General features: G+C 41.4%; 1 protein-coding gene across 2 annotated transcripts in view; it reads left to right on the forward strand.

Annotated features, from left to right (window-relative positions):
• Positions 1-1241: 1241 nt before the first annotated feature.
• LOC139561311 (uncharacterized protein KIAA0232-like) overlaps positions 1242-17272 on the forward strand; it is a 43915-nt gene continuing 27884 nt past the window's right edge. The window contains exons 1-2 of one of the 2 annotated variants that reach the window (XM_071378320.1): positions 1242-1473; positions 5569-6125. In XM_071378320.1, coding sequence (XP_071234421.1) covers positions 5907-6125 — 219 coding nt within the window. In that variant the 5' untranslated portion in view covers positions 1242-1473; positions 5569-5906. Of the gene's footprint in view, positions 1474-4329; positions 4471-5568; positions 6126-17272 lie in introns of those variants that run through there. The other variant, XM_071378322.1, reaches the window with a different exon arrangement.

Below are 17272 nucleotides of genomic sequence, written 5' to 3' on the forward strand. Positions count from 1 at the left end.
TCCTGCTAAGCATTCAAAATGTAACGAGTACTTTTGGGTGTCAGGGAAAATGTATGGAGTAAAAAGTACATCATTTTCTTTAAGAATGTAGTGAAGTAAAAGTAGTCAAAAATATAAATTGTAAAGTTATCCCCAAAAACGACTTAAGTAAAAATACTTGAAAGTACTACTTTCAAGTATTTCCTCTGAAACTGCCTGATATAGAGGTCCTGGATGACAGGGAGCTCGGCCCCAGTGATGTACTGGGAAGTCCGCACCACCCTCTGTAGCGCTTTGAGGTGAGGGAGAAGAGGCTCTGCCGTGCCCTCTTCAGGACAATGAATTTAGGCCATGTTTTATTATACAATTGAACTAAAAAAAAACAATGAGAATGAGATTCGCAGCACAATTACTTTTGATTTGTTAAAAAAAAAAGTATAAGCACAACTAGGCCTAGTTTTAATTTCAAGGCAATTGAGTTGCACCTCTAAATTATGTATAGTGTTCAGAATGCCAAGTTTACAATTACCACCAAAAGCAGTGGATTAATTTGTCACTTTGGATATTGGCTTATTTCCAGTGGTGGAAAAAGTACTTAATTGTCATACTTGTGTAAAAGTAAAGATACCTTAATAGAAAATGACTCAAGTAAAAGTGAAAGTCACCCTGTAAAATATTCCTTGGGTAAAAGTCTAAAAGTATTTGATTTGAAATATAAGAAGTTTCAAAAGTAAAAGTATAAACCATTTAAAATTCCTTATAGTAAACAAAACACATGGCACAATTTTTGATTTTGTTTTTAATTGTCGGATAGCCAGCGATGACACTCCAACACTCCGCCACATCAGAGGCAGTAGGGTTGACCGGGGTTGTTCTCTTGTTAAGTGCGTGAATTGGACCATTTTCCTGTCAAAATGTAACAAGTACTTTTGGGTGTCAGGGAGAATGTATTTGGTAAAAGTACATTATTTGCTTTAGGAATGTAGTGAAGTAAAAGTAAAAGTTGTAAATAATATAAATAGTAAAGTACAGATACCCCCAAAAACTACTTAAATAGTACATCAAAGTATTTTTACTTAAGTACTTTACACCACTGCTAAAAACTCACATTTTGAGAGACGTACTATTTGCCATTCTGATGCAATCGTGAGCGGATGAATAAATCCTACTGGTTGTAGGATGGTAGAGGTTCGCCTTGTTGCCTGGAGACTGATGGGGCGGAAGCTTTCGGTATGAAACTGTCCCTATATGCACGACATGTTGGATCAAAAGGAGCCATTGCTCAGAGGGGCAGGGCCTTCGCGTCAGAGCCGTAATGTCGTCAGATTCATGTAATGTCGAAATATCGGCATTGAAAACAGCGCTGTCGCGGTTGCCGTTTGGCGTCCATGATAAGTGATGCTACTGCAGAGGATTCCGGAGCGCGAGCTCGGAACGCAGCGGGAGAGAAGTAACCACTCCCCCTCTTCTCCTCTTTACTTCAAGTAACGGCAGGTAAGGAAACAATATCTTAATAATAATGTTTACTAAAAAGCGCAATATATTTCAAGTTACGTTACATAGTGAGAATTCGTGGCGTATGTTATTTTTTATAAACGTCTCAGGTCCGGGTTAGGTCAGTCAGCCGCTCCTCCTCTGTCGTTTCACAACAGTTTTTTTTGTCGGAATGTTGTACTGTTACTTTGCAGTGTTTTGATGGGTCTACTCAGTTCCAATGTTGGCCCCTTCCCCACACTAAATTCCCGAAATGGTATGGATTGATAATGTTGTCATATCGTTTAACTTTAGGGAAGTGACTTGAGCCAGTGTGTACAATGGCGTTAAATGGGAAACCGCGTTCTGTAATTCCACCATCATAGCAGCAGTCAACGGTCATCTGCCAACACGCCTACTGTTAGCGAGAACTGCGTCAAGTTTACAGTGACAATGTCATTCAAATACAATTCTAAATACTACCGTTATCCAAATGAATTCCCTAAGCAGTAGATCAATCATGTATAGGCGTTTATTACTGGATGTGGACAGCTAACTAGCTACCTTCGCTTACGTTAGCTAGTTACTGTAGCTACGTTAAGTATCCTAGGTTAGTTCCGTTAACTAGTTAGCTAGCGGTCGCCATTTGGGTGCATGGACGGCCACTGGCTGTCAAACGTTGGATAAGTTAAAATTTGCTCGTTTCAAGGAAACGTGTTATCGTAATTTTATGCTAGCTACAAACTTTGTGGCTAGCTAACGCTAGGGGAATTTTGAACGTTTGCTATAGCCCTGGCTAGTTGAATGTGTGTGGTGCTGCTAGCTAAGGTTGGCTAGCTTTGTTTGTTGGTGTCTAATGAAATGGCTACCTCGTAAGAAAAGTCCTATATCGCTAGCTAGTTTTATGCTTATCAGCTGACTTACTATCCCCCGTTGGTTAATGTGAACATTGGCTAACTAAGCTAGCTAGCTATCATGCAGAAGAATCCATGGCTACCGTTAGTTAGCTAGCAAGGCACCTTTTAGTGTCAAGGAAGTTTGCTGAAGCCAGCCAGTCACTGATGTGTCTCCTGTCATTTGTTAGCTAGCTAGATTGACATCAACAAGCCATAGGATAACAGTGACGTATAATCTATAGTGCATGCCCAACGTTAGATCGGCTGTGCTGTTCAGAGCAAGATGTTGTATTTTTAAAATTGTATTATGAACCAAACAAATACAAAAACAGAAATACACAAACAAGAGTACATAAACCTAACAGACAGGGAGGGGTATTACATATCAAGATGCATTTTAAATGGTGCGTATTGCTTTTTTAGTTTTTACATTTACTGATAATTTCTAAATAAAATGTAAATTCTATCTTAAATAATGTGAAGAAGGGTTTGTTCTCCGCTCACTTCATTTTATGGATGAAATTAGCAAATTAGCAATGAAAGTTAAATCAGGGTCCATAATAGGGTCAAAATAAAACATACAGTTGAAGTCGAAGTTTACATACAGCTTAGCCAAATGCATTTAAACTCAGTTTTTCACAATTCCTGACATTTAATCCTAGTAAAAATTCCCTGTCTTAGGTCAGTTAGGATCACCACTTTATTTTAAGAATGTGAAATGTAAGAATAATAGTAGAGAGAATGATTTAGTTCAGCTTTTATTTCTTTCATCACATTTCCAGTGGGTCAGAAGTTTACATGCATTCAATTAGTATTTGGTAGCATTGCCTTTAAATTGTTCAACTTGGGTCAAACGTTGCGGGTAGCATTCCACAAGCTTCCCACAATAAGTTGGGTGAATTTTGGCCCATTCCTCCTGACAGAGCTGGTGTAACTGAGTCAGGTTTTGTAGGCCTCCTTGCTCGCACACGCTTTTTCAGTTCTGCCCACAAATTTTCTATAGGATTGAGGTCAGGGCTTTATGATGGCCACTCCAATACCTTGACTTTGTTGTCTTTAAGCCATTTTGCCACAACTTTGGAAGTATGCTTGAGGTCATTGTCCATTTGGAAGACCCATTTGCGACCAAGCTTTAACTTCCAGACTGATGGCCTTTCAGGTTATGTCGATATAGGATTTGTTTTACTGTGGATATAGATACTTTTGTACCTGTTTTTTCCTGCACTTTTTGCACTTTTCGCACCAAAGTACGCTCATCTCTAGGAGACAGAACGCGGTATGGCGGCTGCGTGTTCCCATGGTGTTTATACTTGCGTACTATTGTTTGTACAGATGAACGTGGTACCTTCAGGCGTTTGGAAATTGCTCCCAAGGATGAACCAGACTTGAGGTCTACAATTTTTTTTCTGAGGTCTTGGCTGATTTCTTTTGATTTTCCCATGATGTCAAGCACAGAGGCACTGAGTTGGAGGGTAGGCCTTGAAATACATCCACAGGTACACCTCCAATTGACTCAAATTATGTCAATTAGCCTGTCAGACGCTTCTAAAGCCATTACATCATTTTCTGGAATTTTCCAAGCTGTTTAAAGGCACAGTAACTTAGTGTATGTAAGCTTCTGAGCCACTGTGAATGTGATGAAAGAAATAAAAGCTGAAATAAATCATTCTCTACTATTATTTTTGACATTTCTTAAAATAAAGTGGTGATCCTAACTGACCTAAAACAGGGAATATTTACTAGGATTAAATGTCAGGAATTGTGAAACTGAGTTTAAATGTTTTTGGCTAAAGTGTATGTACATTTCCGACTTCAACTGTATGTCCATTCAGACAGGCTACTTTAGGAATCTTTCCGGACTCAATTTGTTTAAATAAGAATCAAATGCTCCTGTCATGATTTAAATCGTGTAAAAGGCCTATTTTCAGTAGCTTAGGCTACATTATTTCTCACATTACAGCATCCTTGCTTTGAAGAATGGTCGAATGACCGCAGCAGCAGGTCTTGACATTTATACAAATATAAAAGTGGGAGAAAACCCATTGGACTTCGCTTGAATGGTTTTGTGCGTCGAAATAGGATCTGCATAAAGAAAATGTAATGCAGAAAAGCCAACGACAAGGTAGGCATATCTTAGTTTTGACTCTGTTAATGTTGTCATTACAAAAATATGACAAATCCTCTCCAACCTGGCATTTGTTAAATATTTACTTTATACCTTGAATAATAAGGCAATGCCTTAATAATAACGAAGTGTAATCTCCCCTTTTATGACCCCCGTGTACATTGGCCTGGCCAATTACCGTAACCTCAAATTGTGTGTTATACAGCCGGCAGCTGGCGCTAGTGGAACACATTGTAAAGGGTGTCTGAACTTCTTGATTGGGAGTTTAATATTTGGCTCATTTAATAAATGCTAGCTGCCATGACTGAATTCAAACGCAAGTTGATTTCTGTGTGTGTGTGTTCGCAGCTGGGAAGACTTAGCCAAATCCTTTAACCAATTAGTGGGGCTAGATGGGGACTGTCAAAATGTAGCAGACTTTCTTTTTCTTTCTTTTTTCTTTTTTTGGTTACTCATTAAATGCTTTCACATTTGTTGGTTTGGAGGCCACTGAAATGTGGAGCTATTGGAGTTAACATATTGTTCCATGTACATTGTGTAATTTACTGATGGTCTCTATCTAGCCCCATAGGGCATTATGATCAGGTTGAGTGCAGCTGCACAAATGAATGATTACTTGTGTGCTGTTGTCATGTGGGCAGGATTGAAACCAAACCCAACCTTGTGATGACGTCACGACCACAAGTCTCACAACTCAGTTATGGACAAGACTGACTTTATGACCAAAATGATCCTATTTACACTTTGTAGTCAATTTTGACAGTATAATAAATGTTGCATACTCATAGCGATGCCACAGACTATTTTCTAAATGACAAGTTTGTTTTTAGGAGCAGTTGCTCTTTTAAAAACCATCTGTCGGGACAGACTGCCTGTAGATATGCACTTGGGCAGGGTGGGAGATGAGGCCTGTAGGAACCAATAATTGAACAAGGTCAACAAGCCATTTTATGTTGAAGTATGTTGTGAGCAACTGCTTTGTGTTCTTTGTAAGTCTTCTAAGTCTAGGGCCTATATCATGGTTTAACAGAACACACCTTGTGAAACATTTAAATGCAACACAGAGAAGTGACGCAAGTCTGTTTCCTCTTTCAGGTTGTGCCGGTGGAGTAAACCGCAGCCCAACATGATCCCCTCCGATTGATGCGCAAACACGTCAAGTGTTTTGCCAAGCAGCTGATCGCTTTCATCAGTTAAAGCCATGCCTGACAAGTAAAGATCCCTACTTGCTCAAGGCAATAAAACGTTTTTTTTTTTAAACAGCCCCCTACATGTCTCTGCAAGTAGACTCCCTCTTGTCCGTCCTGCTGGAGTAAATCCCCACCTTCCAGATAGGCCCTACTGCCCTCTCTCCACCGCCCCACTACTGCCCCTCCACATCCACCTGTCACAATGCTGCTCCACCTCAGAATGGTCAACACCTAAAGATTCCCATGCGTCCAGTGAGCGACGGTCCTGCTCCTGTAAGCTTCTCGCGCCCCCACCCCCCAGTTGGCCCCCTGCCCACCTCTGAGATGTCCCTGCTCCACTCGCTGGGCCCAGTGCAGAGCTGGCTGGGCCAGGAGCTGGAGAAGTGCGGGATCGATGCCATGATCTACACCCGCTACGTCCTCAGCCTGCTCCTGCACGACAGTTACGACCTGCAGGATCAGGTGGGTTTCCAGCAGTAACAATGTCTTGTTAAACATGATGGTCTCTAGTACCCCCACTTGGTTAAAGCAATATCAGTTCTAGTGATTGTAACATTTAGAAAATAAGGGAAAAGGGATACCTAGTCAGTTGCACAACTGAATCTTTTCAACCAAAATGTCTTCCATATTTAACCCAACCCATCTGAATCAGAGATGATAACAATGAATAACAAGGAAAGCCAAAGGCGGTGCCTAAAGAAATTATTCACACCCCTATTCCACATTTTCCACATTTATTTCTCTCACCCAACTACACACAGTACTCATAATGACAAAGTGAAAACATGTTTTTAGAAATGTATTGAAAAATGAAATAGATACACTATATATACAAATGTTTGTGGAGACCCTTTCAAATGAGTGGATTTGGCTATTTCCCGCCATACCCACTGCTGACAGGTGTATAAAATCGAGCACAGAGCCATTGCAATCTCCATAGACCAACATTGGCAGTAGAATGGCCTTTACGGAAGAACTCAGTGACTTTCACTCTCCTATGACACGTGGCACTGTCATAGGATGCCAACTTTCCAACAAGTAAGGTCAAACTTCTGCCCTGCTAGAGCTGCCCCTGTCAACTGAAAGTGATGTTATTGTGAAGTGGAAACGTCTAGGAGCAACAATGGCTCAGCCGCGAAGTGGTGTGCCACACAAGCTCAGAATGGGACCGCCGAGTGCTGAAGCGTTTGTCCTCGGTTGCAACACTGCCTCTGGAAGCAACGTCAGCACAACAACTGTTCGTCGGGAGCTTCATGAAATGGCTTTCCATGGCTGAGCAGCTCTACACAAGCCTAAGATCACCATATCCAATGCCAAGCGTCGGCTGGAGTGGTGTATAGCTCGCTGCCATTGGATTCTGGAGCAGTGGAAACGCATTCTCTAGAGTGATTAATCACGCGTCACCATCTGGCAGTCTGATGGACGAATCTGGGTTTGGCAGATGCCAGGAGAAAGCTACTTGCCCGAATGCATAGTGCCAACTGTAAAGTTTGGTGGAGGAGGAATAATGGTCTGGGGCTGTTTCTCATGGTTCAGGCTAGGCCCTTTAGTTCCAGTGAAGGGAAATCTTAACACTACAGCAAACAATGACATTCTAGATGATTCTGTGCTAGCAACAGTTTGGGGAAGGCCTTTTCCTGTTTCAGCATGAAAATGCCCCCGTGCACAAAGCGAGGTCCATACAGAAATGGTTTGTCGAGATCTGTGTGGAAGAACTTGAATGGCCTGCACAGAGCTGTGACCTCAACCCCATCGAACACCTTCAGGAAGAATTGGAACGCCAACTGCGAGCCGGGCCTAATCTCCCAACAGTTGGTAATGTAGTGTATCTAATAAATACCCCTGAGTCAATACTCTGTAGAAGCACCTTTTGACAGCGATTACAGCTATGAGTCTTTCTGGATAATTCCTATAAGAGCTTTGCACATTTGGATTGTACAAAATGAGCACCTTTTAAAAAAAATGTATTCTTCAAGCTCTGTCAAGTTGGTGGTTGATCATTTCTAGACAGCCCATTCAAATCTTGCCATGTATTTTCAAGCCGATTTCAGAAAACTGTAACTAGACCACTCCGGAACATTAACTATTTTGTTAAGAAACTCCAGTGTAGATTTGGCCATGTTTTAGGTTATTGTCCTGCTGAAAGGTCAATTCGTCTCACAGTGTCTGTTAGAAAGCAGACTGAACCATGTTTTCCTCTAGGATTTGTGCAAAACTCCCTAGTCCTTGCCGATGACAAGTATACCCATAAAATGATGCAGCCACCACCATGCTTGAAAATATGAAGTGGTACTCAGTGATGTGTTGTGTTGGATTTGACCCAAACATAATACTTTGTATTTAGGACATAAAGTACATTTTTTTTGCCACATTTCTTGCAGTTTTACTTTAGTGCCTTATTGCAAACAGGATGCATATTCTGTACAGGCTTCCTTCATTTTACTTTGTCATTTAGGCTTATATTGCAAAGTAACTACAAATGTTGAACCATCCTAAGTTCATCCTAAAATCACTATTGGCCTCATAGTGAAATCCCAGATCGGTTTCCTTCCTCTCCGGCAACTGTAGACAATTTCAATTACTTTCACTGGTAAAGGGGACAAACTGAGAAGTGAAATGACATTTGAACAGTTTACTCTCATTATTAGATCTTCAATATTCAAATATGATGGAAGGATTGGTGTTTTGAATTTGGTCAAGTTTGTGTCTAAAAACTATTGTTATCCATCAACAATAATACGCCACCAGGTATAGACAACCGAGATGGGCAAACTATTGAGAATGGTAGCAGACTTTCCACCCCTATTTGCCATGTTTTTAACAAAAGCCTAAAGGATTGTGTGTATCCACAGGCGTGGAAGGAAGCTATAGTAATTCCACTACCTAAAAATGGTAAAGCACCCTTTGCTGGCTCTAACAGGCACCCAATCAAGTTGCTGCCTGTTCTTAGTAAACTAATGGAGAAAATTGTTTTGAACAAACATATATTTTTGTAATAAGTTAACTACTGACTTTCAACTTGTACTGCAGTGACTCTGATGACTGATGATTGGCAAAAAGCTGTATTTTAGATTTCAGTGCAGCCTTTGATATTATTGATCATAATTTGTTATTGAAAAAAACTCACTTGATATGGCTTTACATCACCTGCCATCACATGGTTGGAGAGTTACTTATCCAGTAGAACTGAGTATTCTTCAATGGGAGCTTCTCTAACGTCAGATACAGTGCATTTGGAAAGTATTCAGGCCCCTTCCCCTTTTCCATATTATGTTACAGCCTTATTCTAAAATTGATAAGGGGTTGAAAAAACGATTTAATCAATCACACACAATACCCCATAATGACAAAGCGAAAACAGGCTTGTAGAAATGTGGTAAATTCAATTGTTTGGACATGATTTGGAAAGGCACACACTTGTCTATATAAGGTCCCACAGTTGACAGTGCATGTCAGAGCAAAAACCAAGCCATGAGGTTGAAGGAATTGGCCGTAGAGCTCCGAGACAGGATTGTGTCGAGGCACAGATCTAGGGAAGGGTACCAAAACATTTCTGCAGCATTGAAGGTCCCCAAGAACACAGTGGCCTCCATCATTCTTAACTGGAAGACGTTTGGAACCACTGAGACTCTTCCTAGAGCTGGCTGCCCGGCCAAACTGAGCAATCGGGGGAGAAGAGCCTTGGTCAGGGAGGTGACCAAGAACCCGATGGTCATTCTGACAGAGTTCCTCTGTGTGGAGATGGCTGTCTTTTTGGAAGATTCTGCCAGCTCTAGGAAGAGAGCTGGCAGTACTCTGCCAATCAGGCCTTTTTATAGTAGAGTGGCCAGACGGAAGCCACTCTACAGTAAAAGGAACATGACAGCCCGCTTGAAGATTGCCAAAAGGCACCAAAAGGACTCTCAGACCATGAGAAACACGATTCTCTGGTCTGATGAAACCAAGATTGAACTCCTGAATGCCAAGCATCTGGAGGAAACCTGGTACCATCCGTATGGTGAAGCATGGTGGCAGCATCATGCTGTGGGGATGTTTTTCAGCGGCAGGGACTGGGAGATTAATCAGGATCGAAGGAAAGATGAACAGAGCAAAGTACAGAGCCTTGATGAAAACCTGCTCCAGAGCACTCAAGACCTCAGACTGCGGTGAAGGTTCACCTTCCAACAGGATAACAACCCTAAGCACACAGCCAAGAACCCACAGGAGTGGCTTCGGGACAAGTCTCAATGTCCTTGAGTGGCCCAGCCAGAGCCCGGACTTGAACCCGATCTAACAACTTTGGAGAGACTTGAAAATAGCTGTGCAGCGACTCTCCCCATCCAACCTGACAGAGCTTGAGAGGATCTGCAGAGAAGACTGGGAGAAACTCCCCAAATACAGGTGTGCCAAGCTTGTGGCGTCAGACCCAAGGAGACTCGAGACTGTAATCGCTGCCAAAGGTGCTTCAACAAAGTACTGAGTAAAGGGTCTGAATAGATATTTAAATTTGATATAGAATTTTTTTATTTGTAATAAATTGTCTAAACCTGTTTTTGCTTTGTCATTATGGGGTTATTGTGTGTAGATTGAGGGGGGAAAAAACAATTGAAGTAATTTTAGAATAAGGCTGTAATGTAACAAAATGTGGAAAAAGTAAAGTTAATCTTCTCTGTTTTTACAAATGATTTGTCACTTGTCTTAGAAGAAGCTAAAATGACTGTATGCTGACGATTGCACACTATACATCAGCACCTACAGCCAGTGAGCGCACTGAGACTCTTAGCAAGGAGTTACAGTTAGTGTCAGAATGGGTCATAAACTGTTCTGAAATACACCTAAAACAATTGTATTTGGTTCAAAGCATTCTCTTAGTCCTGAACCGTTGAAGAAGTTGAACTCCTAGCATTGGATAGTCAGTTATCATGGTCAAGTCATATTGACAAATTTGTTGTGAAGATTGGGAGAGGTAGCCTATGTCTGTATTAAAACAAATATGTGGTTTTGACAGATCAACTGTACCATATTGATGTCCGGTAATAATTAAACTGTTAAGAACAAATATATTTACAATGACTGTCTACCAAGAGGCAATAGAATGCCTGCGGGGAGGGGGGCTGGTATTAAGAATGTAGGACAAAACACACATCACGACAAGAGACACCACATAGAGACCTAAGACACACAGCACAGTAGCATCACATGACGACAACACGGTAGCAGCACAAACATGGTACAAATATTGTTAGGCACAGACAATAGCACAAATGGCAAAAAAGTATAGACAACAATGCATCACGCGAAACAGCCACAACTGTCAGTACGAGTGTCCATGTTTGAATGAAGAGGTTATTATTTTTGCAGCTCGTTCCACTCGCTAGCTGCAGCAAACTGAAAAGAGGAGTGACTCAGAGATGGGTGTGCTTTGGGGACCTTTAAAACAATGTGACTGGCAGAATGGGTGTTGTATGTGGAGGATGAGGGCTGCAATAGATATCTCCGATAGGGGGGAGTGAGGCCAAAGAGGGTTTTTATAAATGAGCATCAACCAGTGGGTCTTGCGACAGGTATACAGAGATGACCAGTTTACAGAGCAGTATAGAGTGCAGTGATGTGTCCTATATGGAGCATTGGTGGCAAATCTGATGGCCGAATGGTAAAGAACATCTAGCCGCTCGAGAGCACGCTTACCTGCCGATCTATAAATTACGTCTCTGTAGTCTAGCATGGGTAGGATGGTCATCTGAATCAGGGTTAGTTTGGCAGCTGGGGTGAAAGAGGAGCGATTTACTATAGAGGAAACCAAGTCTATATTTAACTTTTAGCCTGCAGCTTTGATATGTGCTGAGAGAAGGACAGTGTACCGTCTAGCCATACTCCCGGGTCCTTGTATGAGGTGACTACCTCAAGCTCTAAACCAGGCCTGGGCAAAGGCCGGCCCGGGGGCCATATGCAGCCCACGACCTGATTCAAAGTGGCCAGCGGAATTATGCTCAGATAACATAAAGAATTTGCGATAGTAAAGTTTAGAAAAACTTATTTGTTATTCAAATTAAAAGCTCAATGAATACTCGTCATTGTGTAATGATGTAACTCCCACCGCTTGCGGGACATTTCTTTTGAAGGAACGTATAAATAACAACTGCACGAGGACAGACGGTGACTAACAGGCTGACACACACGTCACAGTTACAAATAGTAGCTAGCTCAAAATAAATTTTTCAAAGATAAGGAAAGTAGACAACGAATGTAGGGTGTTCCAGCAAGAGTGGACATCTAAATATTTCTGTTTTGAGGTATCAGGGAAAGCTGTTTGCGAAGAGGGCATCGCAGTCTTGAAAGACTACAACTTGTCCCGACACTTCAGACGAAGCATGCAGAGTAGAGGTCGACCAATTAATCGACATGGCCGATTTCAAGTTTTCATAACAATCGGTATTTTTGGATGCCGATTATGGCCGATTGCACTCCACGAGGAGACTGCGTGGCAGGCTGACCACCAGTTACGCGAGTGCCGCAAGGAGGCAAGGTAAGTTGCTAGCTAGCATTAAACTTATCTCGTAAAAAAACAATCAATCTTAACATAATCACTAGTTAACTACACATGGTTGATGATATTACTAGTTTAACTAGCTTGTCCTGCGTTGCAAATAATCAATACAGTGCCTGTTAATTTATCGAACCAAAACCTACTTTGCCAAACGGGTGATTTAACAAGCACATTTGCAAAAAAAAGCACTGTCGTTGCACTAATGTACCAAACCATAAACATCAATACTCAAGTACAGTTGAAGTTGGAAGTTTGCATGCACCTTTGCCAAATACATTTAAACTCAGTTTTTCACAATTCCTGACATTTAATCCTAGTAAAGATTCCCTGTCTTAGGTCAGTTAGGATCACCACTTTATTTTAAGAATGTGAAATGTAAGAATAATAGTAGAGTGATTTATTCCAGCTTTTAAATACACCCAATTAGTATTTGGTAGCATTGCCTTTAAATTGTTTAACTTGGGTCAAATGGTTCAGGTAGCCTTCCACAAGCTTCCCACAATAAGTTGGGTGAACTTTGGCCCATTCCTCCTGACAGAGCTGGTGTAACTGAGTCAGGTTTGTAGGCCTCCTTGCTCGCACACGCTTTTTCAGTTTTGCCCACACTTTCTATAGGATTGAGGTCAGGGCTTGATGATGGCCACTCCAATAACTTGACTTTGTTGTCCTTAAGCCATTTTGCCACAACTTTGGAAGTATGCTTAGGGTCATTGTCCATTTGGAAGACCCATTTGCGACCAAGCTTTAACTTCCTGACTGATGTTGCTTAAATATATCCACATAATTGTCCCTCTCATGATGCCATCTATTTTGTGAAGTGCACTAGTCCCTTCTGCAGCAAAGCACCCCCCACAACATGATGCTGCCACCCCTGTGCTTCACGGTTGGGATGGTGTCTTCGGCTTGCAAGCCTCCCCCTTTTTCCTCCAAACATAATGATGGTCATTATGGCCAAACAGTTCTATTTTTGTTTCATCAGAACAGAGGACATTTCTCCAAAAAGTACGATCTTTGTCCCCATGTGCAGTTGCAAACCGTAGTCTAGCTTTTTTATGGCGGTTTTGGAGCAGTGGCTTCTTCCTTGCTGAGCGGCCTGTCAGGTTATGTCGATATAGGACTTGTTTTACTGAGGATAAAGATACTTTTGTACCTGTTTCCTCCATCTCAAGGTCCTTTAATGTTGTTCTGGGATTGATTTGCACTTTTCGCCCCAAATTACGTTCATCTCTAGGAGACAGAACGTGTCTCCTTCCTGAGCGCTATGACGGCTGCGGGGTCCCATATTGTTTATACTTGCATACTATTGTTTGTACAGATGAACGTGGTACCTTCAGGCGTTTGGAAATTGCTCCCAAGGATGAACCAGACTTGTGGAGGTCTACAATTTCTTTGAGGTCTTGGCTGAGTTCTTTAGATTTTTTCCCCATGATGTTAAGCAAAGAGGCACTGAGTCTTTAGGTAGGCCTTGAAATACATCCACAGGTACACCTCCAATTGACTCAAATTATGTCAATTAGCCTATCAGAAGCTTCTAAAGCCATACTTATGGAATTTTCCAAGCTGTGTAAAGGCACAGTCAACTTAGTATATGTAAACTTCTGACCAACTGGAATTTTGATACAGTGAATTCTAGTGTCTGTAAACAATTGTTGGAAAAATGACTTGTCATTCACAAAATATATGTCCTAACCGACTTGCCAAAACTATAGTCTGTTAACAAGAAATTTGTGGAGTGGTTGAAAAACGAGTTTTAATGACTCTAACCTAAGTGTATGTAAACTTCTGACTTCAACTGTATATATTTTTTTAAACCTGCATGTTTAGTTAAAAGAAATTCATGTTAGCAGGTAATATTAACTAGGGAAATTGTCACTTCTCTTGCGTTCTGTGCAAGCAGAGTCAGGGTATATGCAGCAGTTTGGGCCACATGGCTCGTTGCGAACAAAGGCCGTAATTAATTTGCCAGAATTTTACATAGTTATGACATAACATTTTAGGTTGTGCAATGTAACAGCAATATTTAGACCTAGGGATGCCACCCATTCGATAAAATACGGAATGGTTCCGTATTTCACTGAAAAAATGAACATTTTGTTTTTGAAATTCTAGTTTCCGGATTTGACCATATTAATGACCTACGGCTTGTATTTATTATAATTAAGTCTATGATTTGATAGAGCAGTCTGAGCGGTGGTAGGCAGCAGCAGGCTCGTAAGCATTCATTCAAACAGCACTGTCCTGCGTTTGCCAGCAGCTCTTCGCAATGCTTGAAGCACAGCGCTGTTTATGACTTCAAGCCTATCAACTCCCAAGAATAGGCTGGCAATACTAAAGTGCCCATAAGAACGTCCAATAGTCAAAGGTATATTAAATACAAATGGTATAGAGAAATAGTCCTATAATTTCTACAATAACTACAACCTAAAACTTCTTAACTGGGAATATTGAAGACTCATGTTAAAAGTAACCACCAGCTTTTGTATGCTCTCATGTTCTGAGCAAGGAGCTTAAACGTTAGCTTTTTTACATGGCACATATTGCACTTTTACTTTCTTCTCCAACACTTTGTTTTTGCATTATTTAAACCAAATTGAACATGTTTCATTATTTATTTGAGACTAAATCAATTGAATGTGTTATATTAAGTTAAAGTAAGTTTTCATTCATTATTGTTGTAGTTGTCATTATTACAAATATATATATACAGTGGGGAGAACAAGTATTTGATACACTGCCGATTTTGCAGGTTTTCCTACTTACAAAGCATGTAGAGGTCTGTAATTTTTATCATAGGTACACTTCAACTATGAGAGACGGAATCTAAAACAAAAATCCAGAAAATCACATTGTATGATTTTTAAGTAATTAATTTGCATTTTATTGCATGACATAAGTATTTGATACATCAGAAAAGCAGAACTTAATATTTGGTACAGAAACCTTTGTTTGCAATTACAGAGATCATACGTTTCCTGTAGTTCTTGACTAGGTTTGCACACACTGCAGCAGGGATTTTGGCCCACTCCTCCCTACAGATCTTCTCCAGATCCTTCAGGTTTCGGGGCTGTCGCTGGGCAATACGGACTTTCAGCTCCCTCCAAAGATTTTCTATTGGGTTCAGGTCTGGAGACTGGCTAGGCCACTCCAGGACCTTGAGATGCTTCTTACGGAGCCACTCCTTAGTTGCCATGGCTGTGTGCTTCGTGTCGTTGTCATGCAGGAAGACCCAGCCACGACCCATCTTCAATGCTCTTACTGAGGGAAGGAGGTTGTTGGCCAAGATCTCGCGATACATGGCCCCATCCATCCTCCCCTCAATACGGTGCAGTCGTCCTGTCCCCTTTGCAGAAAAGCATCCCCAAAGAATGATGTTTCCACCTCCATGCTTCACGGTTGGGATGGTGTTCTTGGGGTTGTACTCATACTTCTTCTTCCTCCAAACACGGCGAGTGGAGTTAGACCAAAAAGCTCTATTTTTGTCTCATCAGACCACATGACCTTCTCCCATTCCTCCTCTGGATCATCCAGATGGTCATTGGCAAACTTCAGACAGGCCTGGACATGCACTGGCTTAAGCAGGGGGACCTTGCGTGCGCTGCAGGATTTTAATCCATGACGGCGTAGTGTGTTACTAATGGTTTTCTTTGAGACTGTGGTCCCAGCTCTCTTCAGGTCATTGACCAGGTCCTGCCGTGTAGTTCTGGGCTGATCCCTCACCTTCCTCATGATCATTGATGCCCCACGAGGTGAAATCTTGCATGGAGCCCCAGACCGAGGGTGATTGACCGTCATCTTGAACTTCTTCCTTTTTCTAATAATTGCGCCAACAGTTGTTTCCTTCTCACCAAGCTGCTTGCCTATTGTCCTGTAGCCCATCCCAGCCTTGTGCAGGTCTACAATTTTATCCCTGATGTCCTTACACAGCTCTCTGGTCTTGGCCATTGTGGAGAGGTTGGAATCTGTTTGATTGTGTGTGTGGACAGGTGTCTTTTATACAGGTAACGAGTTCAAACAGGTGCAGTTAATACAGGTAATGAGTGGAGAACAGGAGGGCTTCTTAAAGAAAAACTAACAGGTCTGTGAGAGCCGGAATTCTTACTGGTTGGTAGGTGATCAAATACTTATGTCATGCAATAAAATGCAAATTAATTATTTAAAAATCATACAATGTGATTTTCTGGATTTTTGTTTTAGATTCCGTCTCTCACAGTTGAAGTGTACCTATGATCAAAATTACAGACCTCTACATGCTTTGTAAGTAGGAAACACTGCCGATTTTGCAGGTTATCAAATACTTGTTCTCCCCACTGTATATAAAGTTGGCCGATTTTGAATCGGTATCTGCTTTTTTTGGTCCTCCAATAATCGGTATCGGCGTTGAAAAATCATAATCAGTCTATCTCTAATGCAGAGAAATATAGGAATATGTCTCCTGAGCAGAGGGCAAGTGCATTGAAAGAGTTGCTTTCTCAGTTGCAGAAGCAGCAAGGACTTTTCACAAACTGCATTCAGCAAACGACGGAATTGCGAGAGCTAGCTATGTACTGTCCCACAAAATTGTAAAACATAAGCCATTCGCTGAGGGCGAATTCATTAAATAATGTTTAATTGACTCTGCAGCAATATTTTGCCCCGACAAGAAAGAGCTGTCAAAATGAATAGTGACACGGCGTGTTGAGGACATCGCAGAGAACATGGAAAAGCAGTTGAAAGACAAGGTAACGAGGCGTAAAACCAGACTTTGAAATTAGAGGAGCTTGCTTCAGTGCAGTCAATAAAGAGCACAACCACGGGGAAAGATTTATTGGAGGAGGTGTGTGGCAAAGCTGGGACTGAGTTTTGAAAAGTTATCCAGTGTGACCACTGATGGGTGCCCAAACTTGACAGGAAAAAAACGTTGGCCTTTTGAAAAGGATACAAGATCAAGTAGCTGAGCTGAACCCAGATCAGAAAATAATTTTCCTGCATTGCATTATTCATCAGGTGCTCTGTAAATGTCTCCTGAAAATGAGCCATGTTGTGGATACAGTCAATAAAGTGGTAAACTTCATAAGAGCAGAATCTTTAAACCACAGGCAGTTTG

Source organism: Salvelinus alpinus, chromosome 31 (assembly GCF_045679555.1).
Source record: "Salvelinus alpinus chromosome 31, SLU_Salpinus.1, whole genome shotgun sequence".
Classification (NCBI taxonomy): Eukaryota; Metazoa; Chordata; class Actinopteri; order Salmoniformes; family Salmonidae; genus Salvelinus; species Salvelinus alpinus.